This window comes from Leuresthes tenuis, unplaced genomic scaffold (genome assembly GCF_036924035.1).
Source record: "Leuresthes tenuis unplaced genomic scaffold, fLeuTen1.0.hap1 SCAF_13, whole genome shotgun sequence".
Taxonomy (NCBI): Eukaryota; Metazoa; Chordata; class Actinopteri; order Atheriniformes; family Atherinopsidae; genus Leuresthes; species Leuresthes tenuis.
The window spans coordinates 8,066,777-8,082,809 of NW_027325367.1; the positions used below are offsets into that span (position 1 = coordinate 8,066,777).

Below are 16,033 nucleotides of genomic sequence, written 5' to 3' on the forward strand. Positions count from 1 at the left end.
TTTTTTCTCTTGCAAATGTTAATGATCAGTGTTAATTAGCACAAGCACTATTCGCCATATGTCTTCGACCTGCCAATCCAGACAAGTGCTCAGTGCATTCTGACAGAAGCCTGTGACTCCCTTCTCCTCAGCTTGGCTCTCTGCATAAAAGGCTATCACATCCAGATATGTGGCGCTCTGGCTGTCACCTCTGGCAGAAACACTGCTACTCTTCAATTCTCCCTTGGCTACATGTGACCTCTGCTCTTTACTCCATTTCACTAGATTAATGCACTGTTTTACTGCAGTGGATAATGTCTCAAAAGCCTGAAAATCCATTGTGCATTATTAACTACTAACTCAAGTTTGGTTTAAATCATTTTGTCCTCCTTACAGTTTTAATTTAAAGCTAGAATTTTGCTGCGTTATTGGCTATACGGACATTTCATTTGAGTGTCTTAAGATTTACCCCGATTTAGACAGATTATCCTTGATATTGAGAATATGACAACACAGACGACTTCAGAGTGAGTTTGGAATCACAGCAGATATGTGTACATGCAGCAAATTCTGACTGTTAACCATAATCTTACAGAGACCGTGCACAAATGATGCATTTTACATATGGTTATAGATCATAGTCTGATTAATGACTTATGCCCACATTATGTCCACCAGTCTAAAATCTTAATCGTATTAATATCCTTCAAAGCACAGAGCATTAACCTACACATTTTTCTCCTTCTTCCAGAGAATGCGTCTTCTTTCACCTGCAGTCCTCCTGTTCAGCCCCAAACTCTGGCAGAGCTGGGGTAGTGACAGAAACAAGCAACCCAATCTATAAAAGCAAGCCCAAAACAAGCCACAGTGTTCTTAAAAAAATAAGCCCAAAGTCCCCAATAATAAGTGGACCTCCTACTCTGGAGCCTCAAGCAGGTGCCGTGAAGCAGCAGTGTGTCGCAGTGTAAATCACGATAACCTGAAAAGCATGGCTGTATTTGCTAGGCCAATTGGGGGACTAATATAATCATCTCTCGACACATGAGAGATCAGCAGCGGTGCCGACACTGAACCCTCTGATGGGAACAGCTGCTGTCATTTGTTATTGCCCACTACAAGCATCCAAAATCACGCCACTGAACAAATGCTTCAAATTCGTTTTCAATGAATACAACAATGTGCCCTAAATAACGTGTAGCTTCATGTGAGAGCCAAGGTGTTGTGACCACACTAAATGGAACACACCCACAATTAATTTCACTAGTTATATGCAAGATATTTTCTAACACCCATTTGATTTTCCAGCCACAAGCATTTTTTAACCACTTTCAGGTTAAATGTTTTCTCCCACACCTACAAATATCAAAGGAAGCAACTTAGCTTGCTTTTCCCCTCTGTCTGTCCTTGGAAAGTTGTGAGCAGCCATGCAATCCGAGCAGTCTGCAAATGGAAGTATGACTAAATATTTGCTTTGACGACTGAGCCTAATTGTGAGGTCTGTGCCAATCCCCTCTCCCAGCATCAACACCACTCTGTGCCAGCCCTGCAGTATCAACAATTGGGCTAAATCCAAAAATAGGACTAGTTAGTACGCCTTGATAATCATGTGGAAAAATAGCCAAGATCTCACTGAACCTAAAGTGATTAGAACCCATTAGGTGCCACCCTGTCCCCCAGATATGACCAGTGTCGACATCTTGTTGCTGATGTTTGTAAAATACCTTCAGAGTCACAGAAATTTCTGTCAAGAAGTGAAGCCGAACATTTTGAAAAGGTTGATAGTTTTATTTCGAAACCTTTAAAGAAAAAAAAAAGGTTATTGTATATTTAATTAATTGAATTGATGCATTTTCAAACATGACGCTTCCCTTCTACATACAGGGTCGAGTAACAGCGGGAAGCAGCAAAAGCAACATACGAGCACGAAAAATCCTGCCCTACAAACTTATAAATCCTCTTGTTATCTTGCCATAGCAGCGGCAGCAGCCCCGCTTGCTGCGTCCTCCCAAGAGCTCTTCCTCTCCCCCTCCTGCACAGGCTGGCATGGACCATAACAGATCGACTCAGCCCGACAACAGCTGCCAGAACCCTGCAAGCCTCGTCCTACACTGATGGATTGTGGGAGGGGAGCCAGGGTGATTAGCCCCTGATGTGGGAGAATTATTGCAGTCTACCACCCCAAAACCGATTGTACCAGAGTGGCAACGTCGGGTATTCACACTACTTTAAAGCTCTTTCAGTCTCTCGACGTGTCAATGAAGCCGAGCAGCTGAAATGTGCACGGGGCGCTGATCCATGGATTATTCAAGTGTATGAAAAATAAAGCATCACAAAAATGGATCATTTGGTTTGATTTGTTTAAACCAAAACAGACCTCCCAACAAATAAAATCACATATAGAACTCACCTCGAGCCTAATGGTGACATATTCCACTTAGGGAGGGCAAATAAGAGTTATTAAAGGTAATTTTGCTCCCTGGAAATTATTTACAGATAAAGTAACTCTGATTGACTATCAAGCCCAACACGTAGAAATACTATCTGTTTACAGGGCCAAAACTAAAACTACTCCTGCCATCCATCTCTTTTCACAGTATTTTTCTCCTCTCACACAGCTACGAGCTGCTGCATCTGTTTTTGAAAGAAATTTCAGTTATGCAATTGATTTATCTCTAGCCTGGTCCTACCAAAACAAAACAAAACAACCTCCTGTTATTCAATAAATATCCAGAACAAGATGTCCTAACTTTTCAGACAGATTTCAAGTTCCCAGACAGTGACTTAATTTGAAAATGTTTCAAGATCGTCATCGCTACAACGGCAGCTAATAACCAAGCCTTAATGTTCAAACCCTCTCACTCTGGCTTGTAAAAAAAGATATACGACTATATACAGAAATAGAGGTTGCATTAAAGAAGCTTATCACATTTACAACCCCCGTACAGAGTTTGTCAAGAGGTGCCATCAAATCACATCCGAACAATTGACCAACCGGCTTAACAAAAGGTGCATTTTTGTGCGACTTCTGCTGACATCGGCTAGTTTGATGCTCACCGTGAACTGCTGACATCTTAAGGGGTGCAGAATGAAAACACTGCAGTCAGGTCTGCCACATTTCACAGGCATGAATGGGCACAAAACGAAGGGTGATCAAAAGAGAATACCTGCTACAGCAAAACTCTCACAGGTTGCGTCTTCATTTGTGTTTCCTGAGGATAAAAAGCTTGAGAATACCATCAAATCATTTTGCCTGGAGAGTGAAAAGAAAATATGATCCCTATAGGCATTAATGCTCTTACAGGGACAGGACAGTAACTCTTGAACTTAACCGTTTTAACAGCTTCCCTGCTGAGAAGGAAAACTAAAGCGCATGGTGGCCATATGCTTAGAAAATGCACTGCAAGAAGGAGAGAAAAAATAAATGACATCCCCTTTGGGAGAGATAACCACAGGAGATGCCGGATGTGAAATTCTAGGAATAAAAATGCATCACACAACGTGTGTTGTTACAGATGCAGTTCTCAGCGTGTACAACCAGAAAGAATAGCTTCAAGAGCATCGTGCATCACGTAAAGCTGTTGCTGCAGAGCACCACATCCATCAAAGGCACCTTACATGAGGTCGTGTGCGAGGTCACGTCTCAAAAACACGTCCACATGCTTTGAGGCCGAACGCAATTACTTCTGACTTGTTCTCTGCACTCCAGCCAGTCATCCTGCCAGTTGTTCCTGGATGTGCCTAAAACAATGTTCAAGACTAGAGGCGATCGAGCCTTTGCAGCAGCTGACCCCAACATGTGGAACAGTCTACCACCTCAGATTAGACCAACCCCCACTCTCAAAAACTATAAATTATTTCTAAATACCCATTTCGTCTCTATGGTCTTCTTTTCACACTGTGAACGTCACTGTCCCCTCAGTTTTAAAACATTTTCACATCTTATTCTGCTCTTTTAATTCCTGTGTTATATTGCAGTCATCATATATTGCTGGTATCATTTTACTATTTTACTTTGTGCATCACTTTGGTCAACTCATGTTGTTTTAAACATGCATTATACATAAGCGTGACTTGATAAATAGTTGGGTACAATGCTAGTCACATACTGTATAATGCCCAAAATGGCAGCTTTCATTAACTACCCATGATGTTTTAACTTGGTACAGTGTTAGACCAGTCTAGACTTAACTGTTACGACACTTTAATCCCAGTAAGAGAGTCTCACTGAAATAAATACTGACTTATTTCAATCTAAGAATAGTCACCCATGTCAACTTTAAACTTCAGTGCAAGGATTACATTTCTCAGTAAGACTTAAGAGCACAAATAAACAAAAAGAGGAATAACATGACACACATTTGCTCTGTTCACAACATTATAAAGGCAAGTGATGTGAAAGAAGACTCCCATTAAGCTGTTGTAAATAGAGTGCGGTAACAAATATATTTCTTACTTTTAGTTGTACAAATGTAACCTCATTCTTGCTGCAATTGCCGATAAAATCATTTTTTGACTGTTAAATCCTTCAAGAAGGTGTACACATTTGTGTTGTAGTGAAAGATTAGTCCGACATATCTTTAGATGGAAATCAATCTGAATTTATTCAAATTTCAGATTCCTTCTAAATACTGACCACATATAAACAACTTTGAGCAACAGGCAAATGTGATGTCTAACTAAAATCTAGTTGAATTCATGATCTTAGACACGGTAACGCCTTTGAAAACTTACAAACATCATCTTTAGCTCATACACCAATAAAGCTCTCTCGCAGCAGGCATGCAGACATGTCATGACAAAACAAGCACAGATGGGAGTAAAAAGTCAACAAGTAAAACTTCAGTGTTGGATTGTCGAAAGCCAAACCAAACGTAGTGTTTGGCCAGAAAAGACCTCATTTTCTCTAACCATACTAGGTCTTTTCACTGTGGACGTTTTGGCTCGTGAGAGCAGGAAGGAAACACACAGGTGTAACTAATAATGTTAATGAAAACTTTCAGCGAGCCACCGCAACAAGCCAGCATGTGCAGAACTCTGCTGCGCTCCTTGTGCTGCGATGTGTCAAAATGTCTGGTGAGAACAATTCAGCTGCGAAGTTTCAAAGGAAAAATAACAGAAGGATAACTGAGGACGGTGTGACATCACTACATATGGTCACTTTAAAAAAAACAAGCCCACCTCTTTTCTTTAGATATATGCAAGCACAAAAGTTGAATGCATGCGAGATCTCCCTTCTTTATCATCTATAATGCCAAAAGATGCTAAATACGACCACAAAAAGAAAAAAAATCATTCAGAGAAAGCGTGGCAGTGAGTCTCCAGAGAAAAGGATCAATATCCTTGTTCACGGTGGAATAACTGCTGCCCTTTGTAATGAATGTTAATTCACACTGTGGTCCAATTCAATCCTATATAAATGACAGAAAAGGCTGCTTGATAACATATTATCTTACCTTAACTGAAAACGTAAAGATATCATCTTTGGCTGTCATAGTTTTGTTCAGATAGTAAGATCATGTCAAGAAAGATGCACAGTAAAATACGGATGCTAATAATTTAGCGTAGGATATATTCTGAGATTCATAAAAACCACTTCCCTGCGTTCTCAGTTGCAGTTTCTCTGAATCATCAGATTCAGGACTCTGATTCTGCACATGCTCAGCAACTTTGCTTTCCCACGAAGATTCAGACCACGAGAGGCAGAGAGTACAATCTGAAAATGGACATGTTCAACTCAATGTCGATGAGCTGTTGATTGATCTCACTAAAACATCCTCGTGCGGGCACCTTATTACAGCCACCAACAAATGCACCTTCCAGCCTCCGGTCTACAACTAATAAAACACAACTGAAATAACCACCTTTGGGCTTAGAGTGTGAGCAAAACCTGTTTTCTGGTTCCTGAGACTTGTTGTAAAGGTGTAACACCCGATGACAGACTAAGGCTTCCCACTTAATCACCTTACAGCACTTGTATTCTCTGTAACAGGACAAATGCATGCAGAGCGTTGCGCCATCATTGGGAGATTATTTACCATATAGTTAATGCCATGGGGAAAAAACTCTGAAGTAACAATGCTCAGCTATTTTTGGAACTGCTGGGCACTGTTGAATCTACGCAACTTGAGAATAATCTGCCATGTGCTGATGTGCACTGATAGCAAAGACAAAAGGACAAGAGGTCAATTCAGATTTAAGTGTGCATGAAGAAATTAAATTAATCTGAACATGTTTTTGTTGGACAAGGTCAAATGTTTGCACGTTGTGTGTGTGCGTGAATGCAGATGAGGGAAAACTGTTCCCAGATTCATGATCTTTAGTAATGCGTCATTTCAGACGTTGACTTTCTGTCTCCTATTTATTTCGTAATATAAACGTGTGGGCAGTTCAATAAAGAATAAATGGTGAGTTTGTAACAATATGCACAAAAAACTGCATCATTTCATTTCAACACGAGTCATTAGTGAATAACTGAGTTAAACACTGGATATAGCTGACAATGGATCTAAAGTTTAACATTTTTGCCATAAAAAGATATAAAACATAACCGATAGCAACAGAAGTAGCAGAAATGACAGTTTTCTTACTTTTAACATGGACCTAGTGAGCAGCTCTCAGTAAGTTATTATTCTTATTTTAAAAGGGATGCAGGTTTGACAAATATAATCGTTTCAGAATGGAAACAGACCACATCACGGCACAGCAGCATCAACTACACCGGCAGAGTTGACGTGTGCTTCAACCGACATCAATGCAAAACAGACTCCTGGCTTGCAGCGGCTACAGAAATGCACCAAACTGCTTTCAGGTCCCCTTTTTCCTCTAGTTTAGACCAAATTAAAACATCTCCATCTATAGACTGACGACAGGACACAATGTTGCTGAAGATAACAGGTGGGTGCAGAGAAAAGACACAAGGGGCCATATGTCTCATCTGGCCAATTAGCTAGCCTGCTAGCCAGCAGTGGTCATAACAAAATGCATTTGCTCTGAACTCCACTGGCAAACCAACGTTAGCTTCGGAGGCTACTCACCCCAACCAGAAGGGTCCAGGATGTCCTGAAAACTGACAAAAATCCGTCTGTGATGTTTGACAAACAGTAGAAATCTCTCAGTGTTGAACGTGTACGACTACGGACTCCGGACAAGCCTGCGGTGTTGCAGCGTTTCCATCGCACAGCGCTCACAGCACCATTAAAAGCTGCATTGTTGGAGCGACGGCTGGACAAACAGCACCGACTGCATGCAGCAAAGCATTGTGGGAAACGATGTTGAGAGCTCCGCCAGTCGAACTGTAGAGGAAAGACGGGGAAAGTGCGCCTCCTGCTGTTCAATGTGGATCCTGTCTACTTTTACATGACATCACAACGTTTGGAGTACTGGTTGACAGAAATGTAGAACTTTTCCTCTTCAAACACCACTTTAACATTAAACTTGCTTCACTACTGCAGGTCAAACAGGTCGTTGAAATGGTTCAAAAAGTTGTAGTGTGAACGATGAAAGGTTAACTTCATAAACTGATCAAATATGTCACAGAGGTGAGATTAACCTCTTTGCATTTATAATCTTAATGTGAAATTGTTGATTTTTTAAAATAATTTACTTAGCAGGAAATCAATTAACATTATTTGGATAATTAACGGTTGGCTAATGACAAAAAGTTTGTTTGTTGGAAGAGTTTCTTGTTTTAAACAAGAACATGGAAACATTGCCTGATTTACAGACATCTAAAGGACATAAACTATTTATATATATAAAAGTATTAAATAGAAATATTAACATATTATCTGATTCAAAGTTTTTGTTTGTATGCTTTATTTTATTTTAATTATTTAAATTTGACTTGCCTCTTTGATAGTATCGACAGTGTCACCAAAAATGTATTTGCCTTATTGTTTTTACACAACAAAAAGTTAACATTAACCAGACATTAGAACAAGAAACAAACAAACAAAAATAAGCCAGTCAACTGATAAATCAGACATTATTCATATATAGCATTTTTCATACAAACTAAATGTTGCATATAAACGCTAAGGAGCATTAAAAACAATACTTTCCTCAACCTTTCCTATCTGAGCACCAACACACATACACTCCTAATCCACTCCTAATCATATTAATATTCCACAAATCTTATTGGTCTATGATAAGGAAGCATTAGAACATTAGATATATGGATAGAAAAAAGTAAGAACTGAATATGTTAATATGTTAAGTGCAAAATAGATCAGTGAATAAAACAAGTTGAATGAATAGCTCTTATATCAAATTATGAATGTTTATAATTCAATATTATAATATAGAATTTTCTCAGTTTTTTTTTCACTGTAGGGTGTCGCTTTTATATTTTGACGTGTGATAAAACAATCTTGTGATGCCTGCAGCTCACAGTGGCGCTCTGTGGGTGGCGGTAGTGAGTCCATTATAGAACAAATGAGCCGTAGAAAAAGAGGCCGGTGGTCGCAGGTTGATGTCGTACCAGCATGAAAATGGAGAAACAACACATGTCTGCCTTTGCGCTTTATCAAACTTTCCACTCAGATAATCTTCCTCCCGCCAAGAAGCCCTCACTGCAGGTATGAAAAATGGACTTAAAGCCCGACTTTAAGATAGATTTAAAAGACAGCTGCTTATGATCAGCCCCTCTTCATCTGCACCTTTTCCCCAGACCATACGCATCATTACTGTTTGCCATTGCGTTGTTTGTTTTATTAGGTGGAAGTGAAGAAGAAAAAGAAAAAGGACAATGCGACTACAGCCGTTAATGTCTACGCATCAAAAGCCCAAATGAGAGCTGAGAGGAAAAAGATGCGAAAGAAGCTGCTAAAGGCTGCGCAAAGAGAGGACAACCTGAAGGCAGCAGCAGATGAACATGTGCGTATCTGCTCATATATAACGTCAGCATATTATCCCCCTATTGTTATTGTAGACAAGTTGTCTCTTTGTTTTTCTCTGAAATTTTTGAAGTGCGTTTTAAAGCCTAATGGAGTGTCTTTGTTCAGAAGCAGGAGGTGGAGGAGTGTGTTGGTGGAAAGTCTTTAGATGCTGTGCTGACGGAGCTGGCGGAGGTCAACAATAGCAGGGAAAGAGCAAGCAAGCTGTTTCAGTGGCTCATCAGCCCCATTCCTGCCAAGACCTTTTTCAGGTAGTCTGTGTGTCACCCATTATTTGTGTGCTTGAAAACAGCTCATCTCCTCGGTTCCCCATAGCTGCTTAATGTGAGAGGATGTTATTTTGGATGTTTCAGCTTTAGATTCACTATACCCCCAAAACCTTTAACAATATGCTGCAGAATAAGTCAACAATCACGTGTTTGAAGTTCTGTAAGTTGTACTGTGGAGCCTCCTTGGAGAAGAGTTGATTTTTCCAGCACCTCACACAGAAGTCTGATTGGATAGAGAATTGGTAAGGCCAAGATTACACCTTGACCATTGTCATTTTTCTCAGACCATTCATTAACAGTTTTCCTGTGTGCCAGGACACATAATCCTGCTAAAAAGAGGCCAGTGCCATCATGGAATACTATTACATGAATGTTTAACTTAAATTTGTAGCAGTGTGTAGGTATGGAGGACTAAAACAGCCTTAATCAGGAATTAATCTGAAAAAGTACAAATTAATAAATGAAGATGAGAGGAAATGCAAAGAGGAAATATACATACAGTGAATATATTGTACAGAACCTGCATTTTTGGAGACGCTGGAATGGAGGTGCTTTTCAAAGTCACTCGGATCCTTTTTCTTCTGCAACAATTGACTGTTTTCCACCAACTACATTACATCACCATCTTTTAGTCTGAAATTGAATAAAACAGTTTGTGGAAAAGAGCACACAATCAAACTAACTATTTTATCATCAGCAGCACCCTTAGCCCTGCACTACATTTAAATGAATAATTAATTTACTGTGTATTGTTTATTTCTTCGTTTTTCCTAAGGGAAACGTGGGAGAAGAAGCCCATTTTCGTTACACGCAAGAATCCAGATTATTACAAGGGTCTGTTCTCCACAGCTGAGTTTGATCGCATATTAAGAGAGGTAAGAGTCTGAAACCATGTAGTGTTCTATTTAAGAGTTAAGAGAGGGGGGAAAAAGGACTCGAGGATGATAATTGTCCTAAAAAAGTTTAAAAAATTTTGAGGGGAAAATTAAAAAGAAAAAAAACTGTTTAAAAAAATAAATGCCAACCGTTTTATTAGAAGAAGTGTCCTTCTGTGAAAATACCTGATTCAAGGATTGTCTTCTGCTATGATAAGAGTCAGAAAAAGCTTGATTATGCCAAAGGCTCACCAATAATGAGACATATTAGACTAAATGTCCAGACAGGCAAGTTGATAATTATTTTCTTAAGATATTAAGAAAGTATTCAAGTTGATGATAAACTACAATAAGAAAGTTCTTGTTTGATTGAAGGAGGATGTTCAGTATGGGGTGAATCTGGATGTCACAAGCTACACCAATGGCAAGAGGGAAACGCACAATCTTCCTGGAAGAGCTCTGCCGTTCACTGTGTGGGACTTCTATCAGGTGAGGGCCCGCTGATGCAGGCGGGTATTTTGCTGAAAATGAGCTGCACTCACACTCTTTGTCGGGGTTATTAAGGTTTTCTCTCATTTTCATGTTTTCTATGACAATCTTCATTTTGAAGAAAGCAGATGTTGGTTCATACATTAAGCAATATATTAGTTTAAATATTTTAAGCTCGAGGTAATTTTCCACTGGGTGCATTACCTGTGCCTGGGCACCATCTGCACAGCGGCCTCACAGCAGATCAGTAGTCATCGTTAAATCTCTTTCCCAGAGTGGCTGCTCCCTCCGTATGCTGAATCCTCAGGCTTTCTCCTCCGCGGTGTGGAACGTTCTGTCCATCCTCCAGGAGAAGTTTGGCAGCATGGCAGGGGCCAACGTGTAAGTTGCGGCGCTAAAATTTGGTCAGTGCAAACCTCTTTGTTTTGGTTTTAAATTTGTGTTTTCTTCAACCAGATACCTGACACCGCCTGGCACTCAAGGCTTTGCTCCGCATTATGACGACATCGAGGCCTTCGTAGTTCAACTGGAAGGGAAGAAACACTGGCGAGTGTACAACCCAAGGTGAAAAAAGTCAAATATTCCTTCTTTTTTTTCACATTTTCTTTTTAGCAAAGCAGCGAAAGATCCTGTGTAAACATGTCATAAATGTACCAGTTTAGATACAAGTAAAAGTGATTTGATTTAAATTAAGTCTAACGTTTAGGTCTTTGACTTCCAGCTTTTAAACTCAAATGTAATGTTTTGTTTGTGGATTTTTTTTTTTTGGGACATTTTCTAGGTCAGAAGATGAGGTCTTGCCTGTGCTTTCAAGTCGTAAGTAAAAATCTGTTAGACTTTTTATAATAGATTTCCCTCTGCTTAATATCTAAACCCGGCTTTGGGTTTTAGATATTTAAATGTGACATTTCTTTGGGACGTCTTTCAGCATGAACTTCGTAGTGAAAAGTAGCTAAATGTACAACTATAATGTTTTAATTCTTTGGAACGCGCAGCTCTGTCTGTGTTTGGAGCTGATAAACATGATGGCCGACATTTCTCAGACGTGACTCCTTTGTGTGTTTCCTTCAGCAAACTTCAAACAGTCAGAGATCGGGAAGCCGATCCTGGACGTGGTGCTGGAAGCCGGGGATCTCCTCTACTTTCCTCGAGGATTCATCCATCAGGGCAACTGCCTACCAGACGCACACTCTCTGCACATCACCATTTCCTCTTTCCAGAAGAACAGCTGGGGGGATCTGCTACTGAAGGTAGAACAGGAAAAGACCAGATAATTCACTGAATTTCAGAGTTGGCAACAGACCTTTAATTTCTCAGCTACTGAAGCAGAGAAAAAAGATAATGAAACCTGATAAATCACACTCACGTGGCATTATGCTTGAAGGGGAAAAGCATGTAAAAGTTGCTCACAGTCTGAAAAGTTTAATACTCTGGATATCTGATTAACATCACATTAACATTTTCAAGATGCACACAAATTATACATGAAAACATAAATGCATAGTCAGCCATTTACAATAAAGGGTGAAGGTTTTTATTTCTCAGAAGCTGCAAAATTAAGGTTTTAGTAGACTGTAAGGTTTCCTGGGATTTTTTTTTCTTCAAACACACCTTATTGTGAAGCTTTAGGTCTTCTCTTTCATTCGAGCATGTCGGTGCAGTAAATGAAATATCCCTAACCACATCCATCTTGAATCAAATAGAAAATGAAGTTGGCGTCGACTGCCTCGCTGTAGATAATGGTGCAATAGGTGGCATCAGCCATCTTTTAACAGTTAACAGGTTACACTCAGAAACTCTTTCTGACTCATTTTTCAGGTTGTTCCTGCAGCTTTAGAAATAGCGATGGAGGAAGATGTGGAGTTCAGACGAGGTTTACCTCTGGAATACCTGACGTACATGGGAGTGCAGAACTCTGACAAGGTCATTATCATTAAAGTACTTTTAATTTATCAATCGTGAGCCCACTTGCCTCCTAATGAGTGAAGCTCTTGTTGTGTAGGAGGACCTTCGTAGGGTCAAATTCTTGGCTCGGATTGAGAATCTGATGAAGAAACTACCAAATTATGCCCCAGTGGATGCTGCCGTGGACCAGAAAGCCAGAGAATTCCTCCATGACTGCCTGCCTCCCATGCTCACACCAGGTATACCGTGAGAAGAAAATCTCTCTATTGTACAAGGTGTTTGAGATTGGCATGGTTTCAAATTCTAACCATTTTTTTACCATCACTTGTAGATGAACTGAACAGCAGTGTGCTCGGAACGCCAGTTAGGTGGGAGAGTGGAAAAGTTAAGAATGTGGGTTTACACATTACTACCCAGACCCAAATTAGAATGCTTCGTGCAGGGTGTGCCAGGTAAGAAGCTAGAGCAATAATGTAGTTTTGTATTAACCGTTTGTATTATAGAGCCCCTTCTTTAGTAACCCATTGGAGCAGAAACACAATCAAGTGATTTGTCTCGCATGAATTTTTGTCTTGCCAGGTTATGCAGTGATGGAGACGCTGTTCATCTATACTACACCACCGGCAACTCCAGAGTTTACCACAAAGAGGAGCCCAAGAGTTTTGAAGTGCAAACAGAGGTAGAGATTTGCACATTTGTGTTTCAAATATCATGTTTCAGTGTTCTAATGATGGCGTCCCTTTCGCTTTTTTTATTTCAGCACACAGATGCCATTGAGTTTTTGATCCACTCATATCCCGACTTTGTGCCCGTAGGAAGCTTGCCGTGCAATTCTGCTCAGGACAGGGTAGGTTTTTACGTTCAGATACTGTCATTTGGTGTTTTTTCTTTTGGCAGAGATCAGAGTTTACATGTCCTACTTTAGAAATGAACAGGACATCATCCTTTCCTCTGATCTATTAGTATGTAAAAATGGTGTTTAACATATTGACTGAAGCTTAATATTATTTATTGAAAAAAGAAGAAAAAAATTGGTGGTTTACAATTAAATGTATATATATATTTTCCCTCTCCCCAGATTGCTTTGGCTGAGCTGCTTTTTGAGAAGGGGATTATCCACACTGCAGAACCTCTGTAGTCAGATTCTTCAGTCCAACTGACTGCATAAACAGATTAAAATGACTTTTGTATAAAACAAGAACATTAATGCAGAGAAACTCTTTCCAAAGTTGTCTTCATTTGGCTCTTCAGAAACTGAAATGTATTCGTGAATTTGTGATCTGCTCAGCTTTAAACTAAACAAGACTTTTTTTTCCTTTTTAAAAAAAATCGGCAACCTTTCATGTAATTCAGCCAAAAATCACCAGTACAAAATTGACGAGAAAGGACATGTTTTATTACTGGTTGATACAACTCAAAAGAAGAGATAAAGGAGTCTCCTTAAATAATGTGAATCTCGAACCACCCATCAGTCATTCACACCACACGTGACCGGTCTTTCCAAGAGGGGGAACGTCTAGGTCCAGGTCACCACCTCACCGGGCTTAAGCTCCCTGCACAGAAGAAAAAGTTTCACAAGACTGCATCAAGACGTCATTTGGGATAATAGTCTTCATTTCAGCCTTTTTACAGCTTTATTTGAAATAGTGACCTGAGAAATTACTATCATAATCAAACACATGTTTTTTTTATTTCTACTTTTCTTGGATGTATGATCACAAAAGTAAAGAAATAATGTTTGAGTAGAGCTTGATGCTCAAAGAATGTTCAGAGTTTGCTGAATGAAGGAAACCTTATCAAAGGTTATGGTTGAGAAGCTGATGTAATAAAAAAATATACCCTAAATTGCGTAGGATAAATACAATTCCCCATGTTTAATCATTTGAAACTAAGGAAAATAGACAAATATTTTGCACTTTCATATAGATAACTGAACTTCAACAAACTTTTCCAAATCTGAGTACTGATGTTGAACGCAGCAGATGGAACAAGGTAAAATGCAAAGCTACAGTCACATTTCTGACAAAAGGGTATCATCAGTTTTCAACATTTGTAAAAGAATTTTTCAGAGCACATCAAGTTTGCTGCATAACCAGTTGCTGTTGCAACATTGACTTAATCTATTCTCTTTTTAAGTGAACTATCAAATTACTTAAAGCATCCACTCACAGTTATTAGTCCCAGCTGTGGGCAACTGGATGCACAGTAACAAACATAACCACGTGACTGATTTAAATGAGATTTTTCACCAGTTGCATTTTCTTACCTGCTGTACAGTATACTCTTGTTCCTGAAAGCTGTGAGCTTTTTATCCTGTTGTTTGTCCATGAACAATCCAATCACAAAGCCCAAGGGAACGAATATGTGTATCCCATACTGACGGGCAACTGAGGCAAAATTTACCATGGTTCCTACAAAAGATGTAAAAGACGATCACTGATTGAACCTTGGATTTAAAAAAAATAAATAAATAAAAATACCTATATGTAAAGTTAGATAGGTGTGTGTGCTACACACTAACTGAATAACCACAGTCAAACTCAAAACAGTCTGTTTCTAGTTCAGAATATGGCACTGCTGTAACCTCTTTGCATTTATAAAGCATGGCAGACAGGATAATAAATTCTGAATACATTCAGGCATCAATATTGAACTTGAGACCAGGCTTTCAATCGCTTAAAATAGCTATATATTTTAATAACAAGTGGAGACCCTGAAATCATAGGAAAGTGGTTCAAAACCATGGAAAGAGGTGGCATCTTGTGAGACCTGCTGGTACGAATCAATAACCAAAAAAAAAACAAAAAATCTGCTAGAAAATTATCTAAACTTAAGCTTACTTATATTTACGTGACGGTCACAAAACTTAAGTAGACTTGTCGTACTTGCATTAGGAATTGACATGACTGCACAGGTAGAAATAGACTTGACCTAATTGTACAATCATGTCAAAGCTATGAAACATTATGCTTGAATTAATATGTAAACCTTTGTTGTAACCTTTAAACTAGCTTAGTCGTGTGGACACTCGGAGCAAATGAAAAAGTCTCTCATTGTTAAGATTTGACAAGTAAAAATGACTATTACACAACAATCTCTATCAAACTCAACGATTACTTCAAATAATATACAGTAGCTGTCATAGAGGTACTAACAAAATACATCTAGAGACAGAAAGTTTATGCTTGTCAAACTCCTTCACAGCCATCAGCACCTAGCTTGATAGCTAACTAGCATTAGCAATTGATGTGAGGTTTTGGTTCAGAACTGCATTTCAATAGAAAGTTAGTGTATGTTAAGCAAAACAGAAATTTTAGAGAACACAAACTCAATTAATATAGAGACACATGGCTTGGATATCAAAATAATTTACCTTCTGTGTACAACAAACCGTGGCCTTCAGGTTCTCGTTCACTGAGCAAAGGACATCGGACTCTACCAACTGCGCAACAACATCCTGGTAATATAAAATTTAACACAGCATTATTCATATCACGACATTCGTGGTGGATTATGCATAAAAGACTATAAATGTTAAAAAAATTAACAAACTTGTTTCAATAAAAAACCATTTGAATATTATCTTCATTTGGTGTTTTAACATGAAATTATTTGGTAT

At 39.1% G+C, this 16,033-nt stretch overlaps 3 protein-coding genes across 6 annotated transcripts in view; 1 reads left to right on the forward strand and 2 right to left on the reverse strand.

Moving 5' to 3' along the window:
* extl3 (exostosin-like glycosyltransferase 3) overlaps positions 1 to 7,233 on the reverse strand; it is a 28,148-nt gene extending 20,915 nt beyond the window's left edge. The window contains exon 1 of one of the 2 annotated variants that reach the window (XM_072362731.1): positions 7,014 to 7,233. The gene's annotated coding sequence lies outside the window, so the exon portion shown is untranslated. Of the gene's footprint in view, positions 1 to 709; positions 1,447 to 7,013 lie in introns of those variants that run through there. The other variant, XM_072362732.1, reaches the window with a different exon arrangement.
* Positions 7,234 to 8,432: 1,199 nt separating this feature from the next.
* On the forward strand, positions 8,433 to 13,631 carry riox1 (ribosomal oxygenase 1). 3 transcript variants are annotated; one of them, XM_072362268.1, is made up of 15 exons: positions 8,433 to 8,558; positions 8,698 to 8,856; positions 8,985 to 9,127; positions 9,921 to 10,020; positions 10,396 to 10,509; positions 10,784 to 10,890; positions 10,966 to 11,073; positions 11,291 to 11,325; positions 11,581 to 11,759; positions 12,328 to 12,432; positions 12,512 to 12,653; positions 12,746 to 12,866; positions 12,994 to 13,093; positions 13,175 to 13,261; positions 13,493 to 13,631. In XM_072362268.1, exons 1-15 carry the CDS (start codon positions 8,466 to 8,468, stop codon positions 13,550 to 13,552), a joined length of 1,653 nt encoding a protein of 550 aa, XP_072218369.1. In that variant the 5' UTR covers positions 8,433 to 8,465; the 3' UTR covers positions 13,553 to 13,631. The 3 variants fall into 3 exon arrangements, with proteins under 3 accessions (XP_072218369.1, XP_072218370.1, XP_072218371.1); XM_072362269.1 differs by having other exon boundaries at positions 8,988 to 9,127; XM_072362270.1 differs by having other exon boundaries at positions 8,991 to 9,127.
* A 157-nt stretch (positions 13,632 to 13,788) lies between these two features.
* On the reverse strand, positions 13,789 to 15,877 carry LOC140267098 (NADH dehydrogenase [ubiquinone] 1 beta subcomplex subunit 1). The gene is made up of 3 exons (XM_072362271.1): positions 15,788 to 15,877; positions 14,681 to 14,825; positions 13,789 to 13,967 (listed from the first exon to the last, which is right to left on the reverse strand). The coding sequence occupies exons 2-3, from the start codon at positions 14,818 to 14,820 to the stop codon at positions 13,931 to 13,933; spliced, it is 177 nt and encodes a 58-aa protein (XP_072218372.1). The 5' UTR covers positions 14,821 to 14,825; positions 15,788 to 15,877; the 3' UTR covers positions 13,789 to 13,930.
* Between the last annotated feature and the right edge of the window lie 156 nt (positions 15,878 to 16,033).

What these genes read in the sequence shown, in the direction of transcription:
- riox1 (XM_072362268.1), top strand. Translation starts at nt 8,466, where the DNA reads ATGAAAATGGAGAAACAACACATGTCTGCCTTTGCGCTTTATCAAACT. An exon ending in GGGGGGATCTGCTACTGAAG is followed by an intron (nt 11,760 to 12,327) that starts GTAGAACAGGAA and finishes CTCATTTTTCAG; the next exon opens with GTTGTTCCTGCAGCTTTAGA. An exon ending in GCCTCCCATGCTCACACCAG is followed by an intron (nt 12,654 to 12,745) that starts GTATACCGTGAG and finishes CATCACTTGTAG; the next exon opens with ATGAACTGAACAGCAGTGTG.
- LOC140267098 (XM_072362271.1), bottom strand. Translation starts at nt 14,820, where the DNA reads ATGGTAAATTTTGCCTCAGTTGCCCGTCAGTATGGGATACACATATTC. An exon ending in AAGAGTATACTGTACAGCAG is followed by an intron (nt 13,968 to 14,680) that starts GTAAGAAAATGC and finishes TCTTCTGTGCAG; the next exon opens with GGAGCTTAAGCCCGGTGAGG.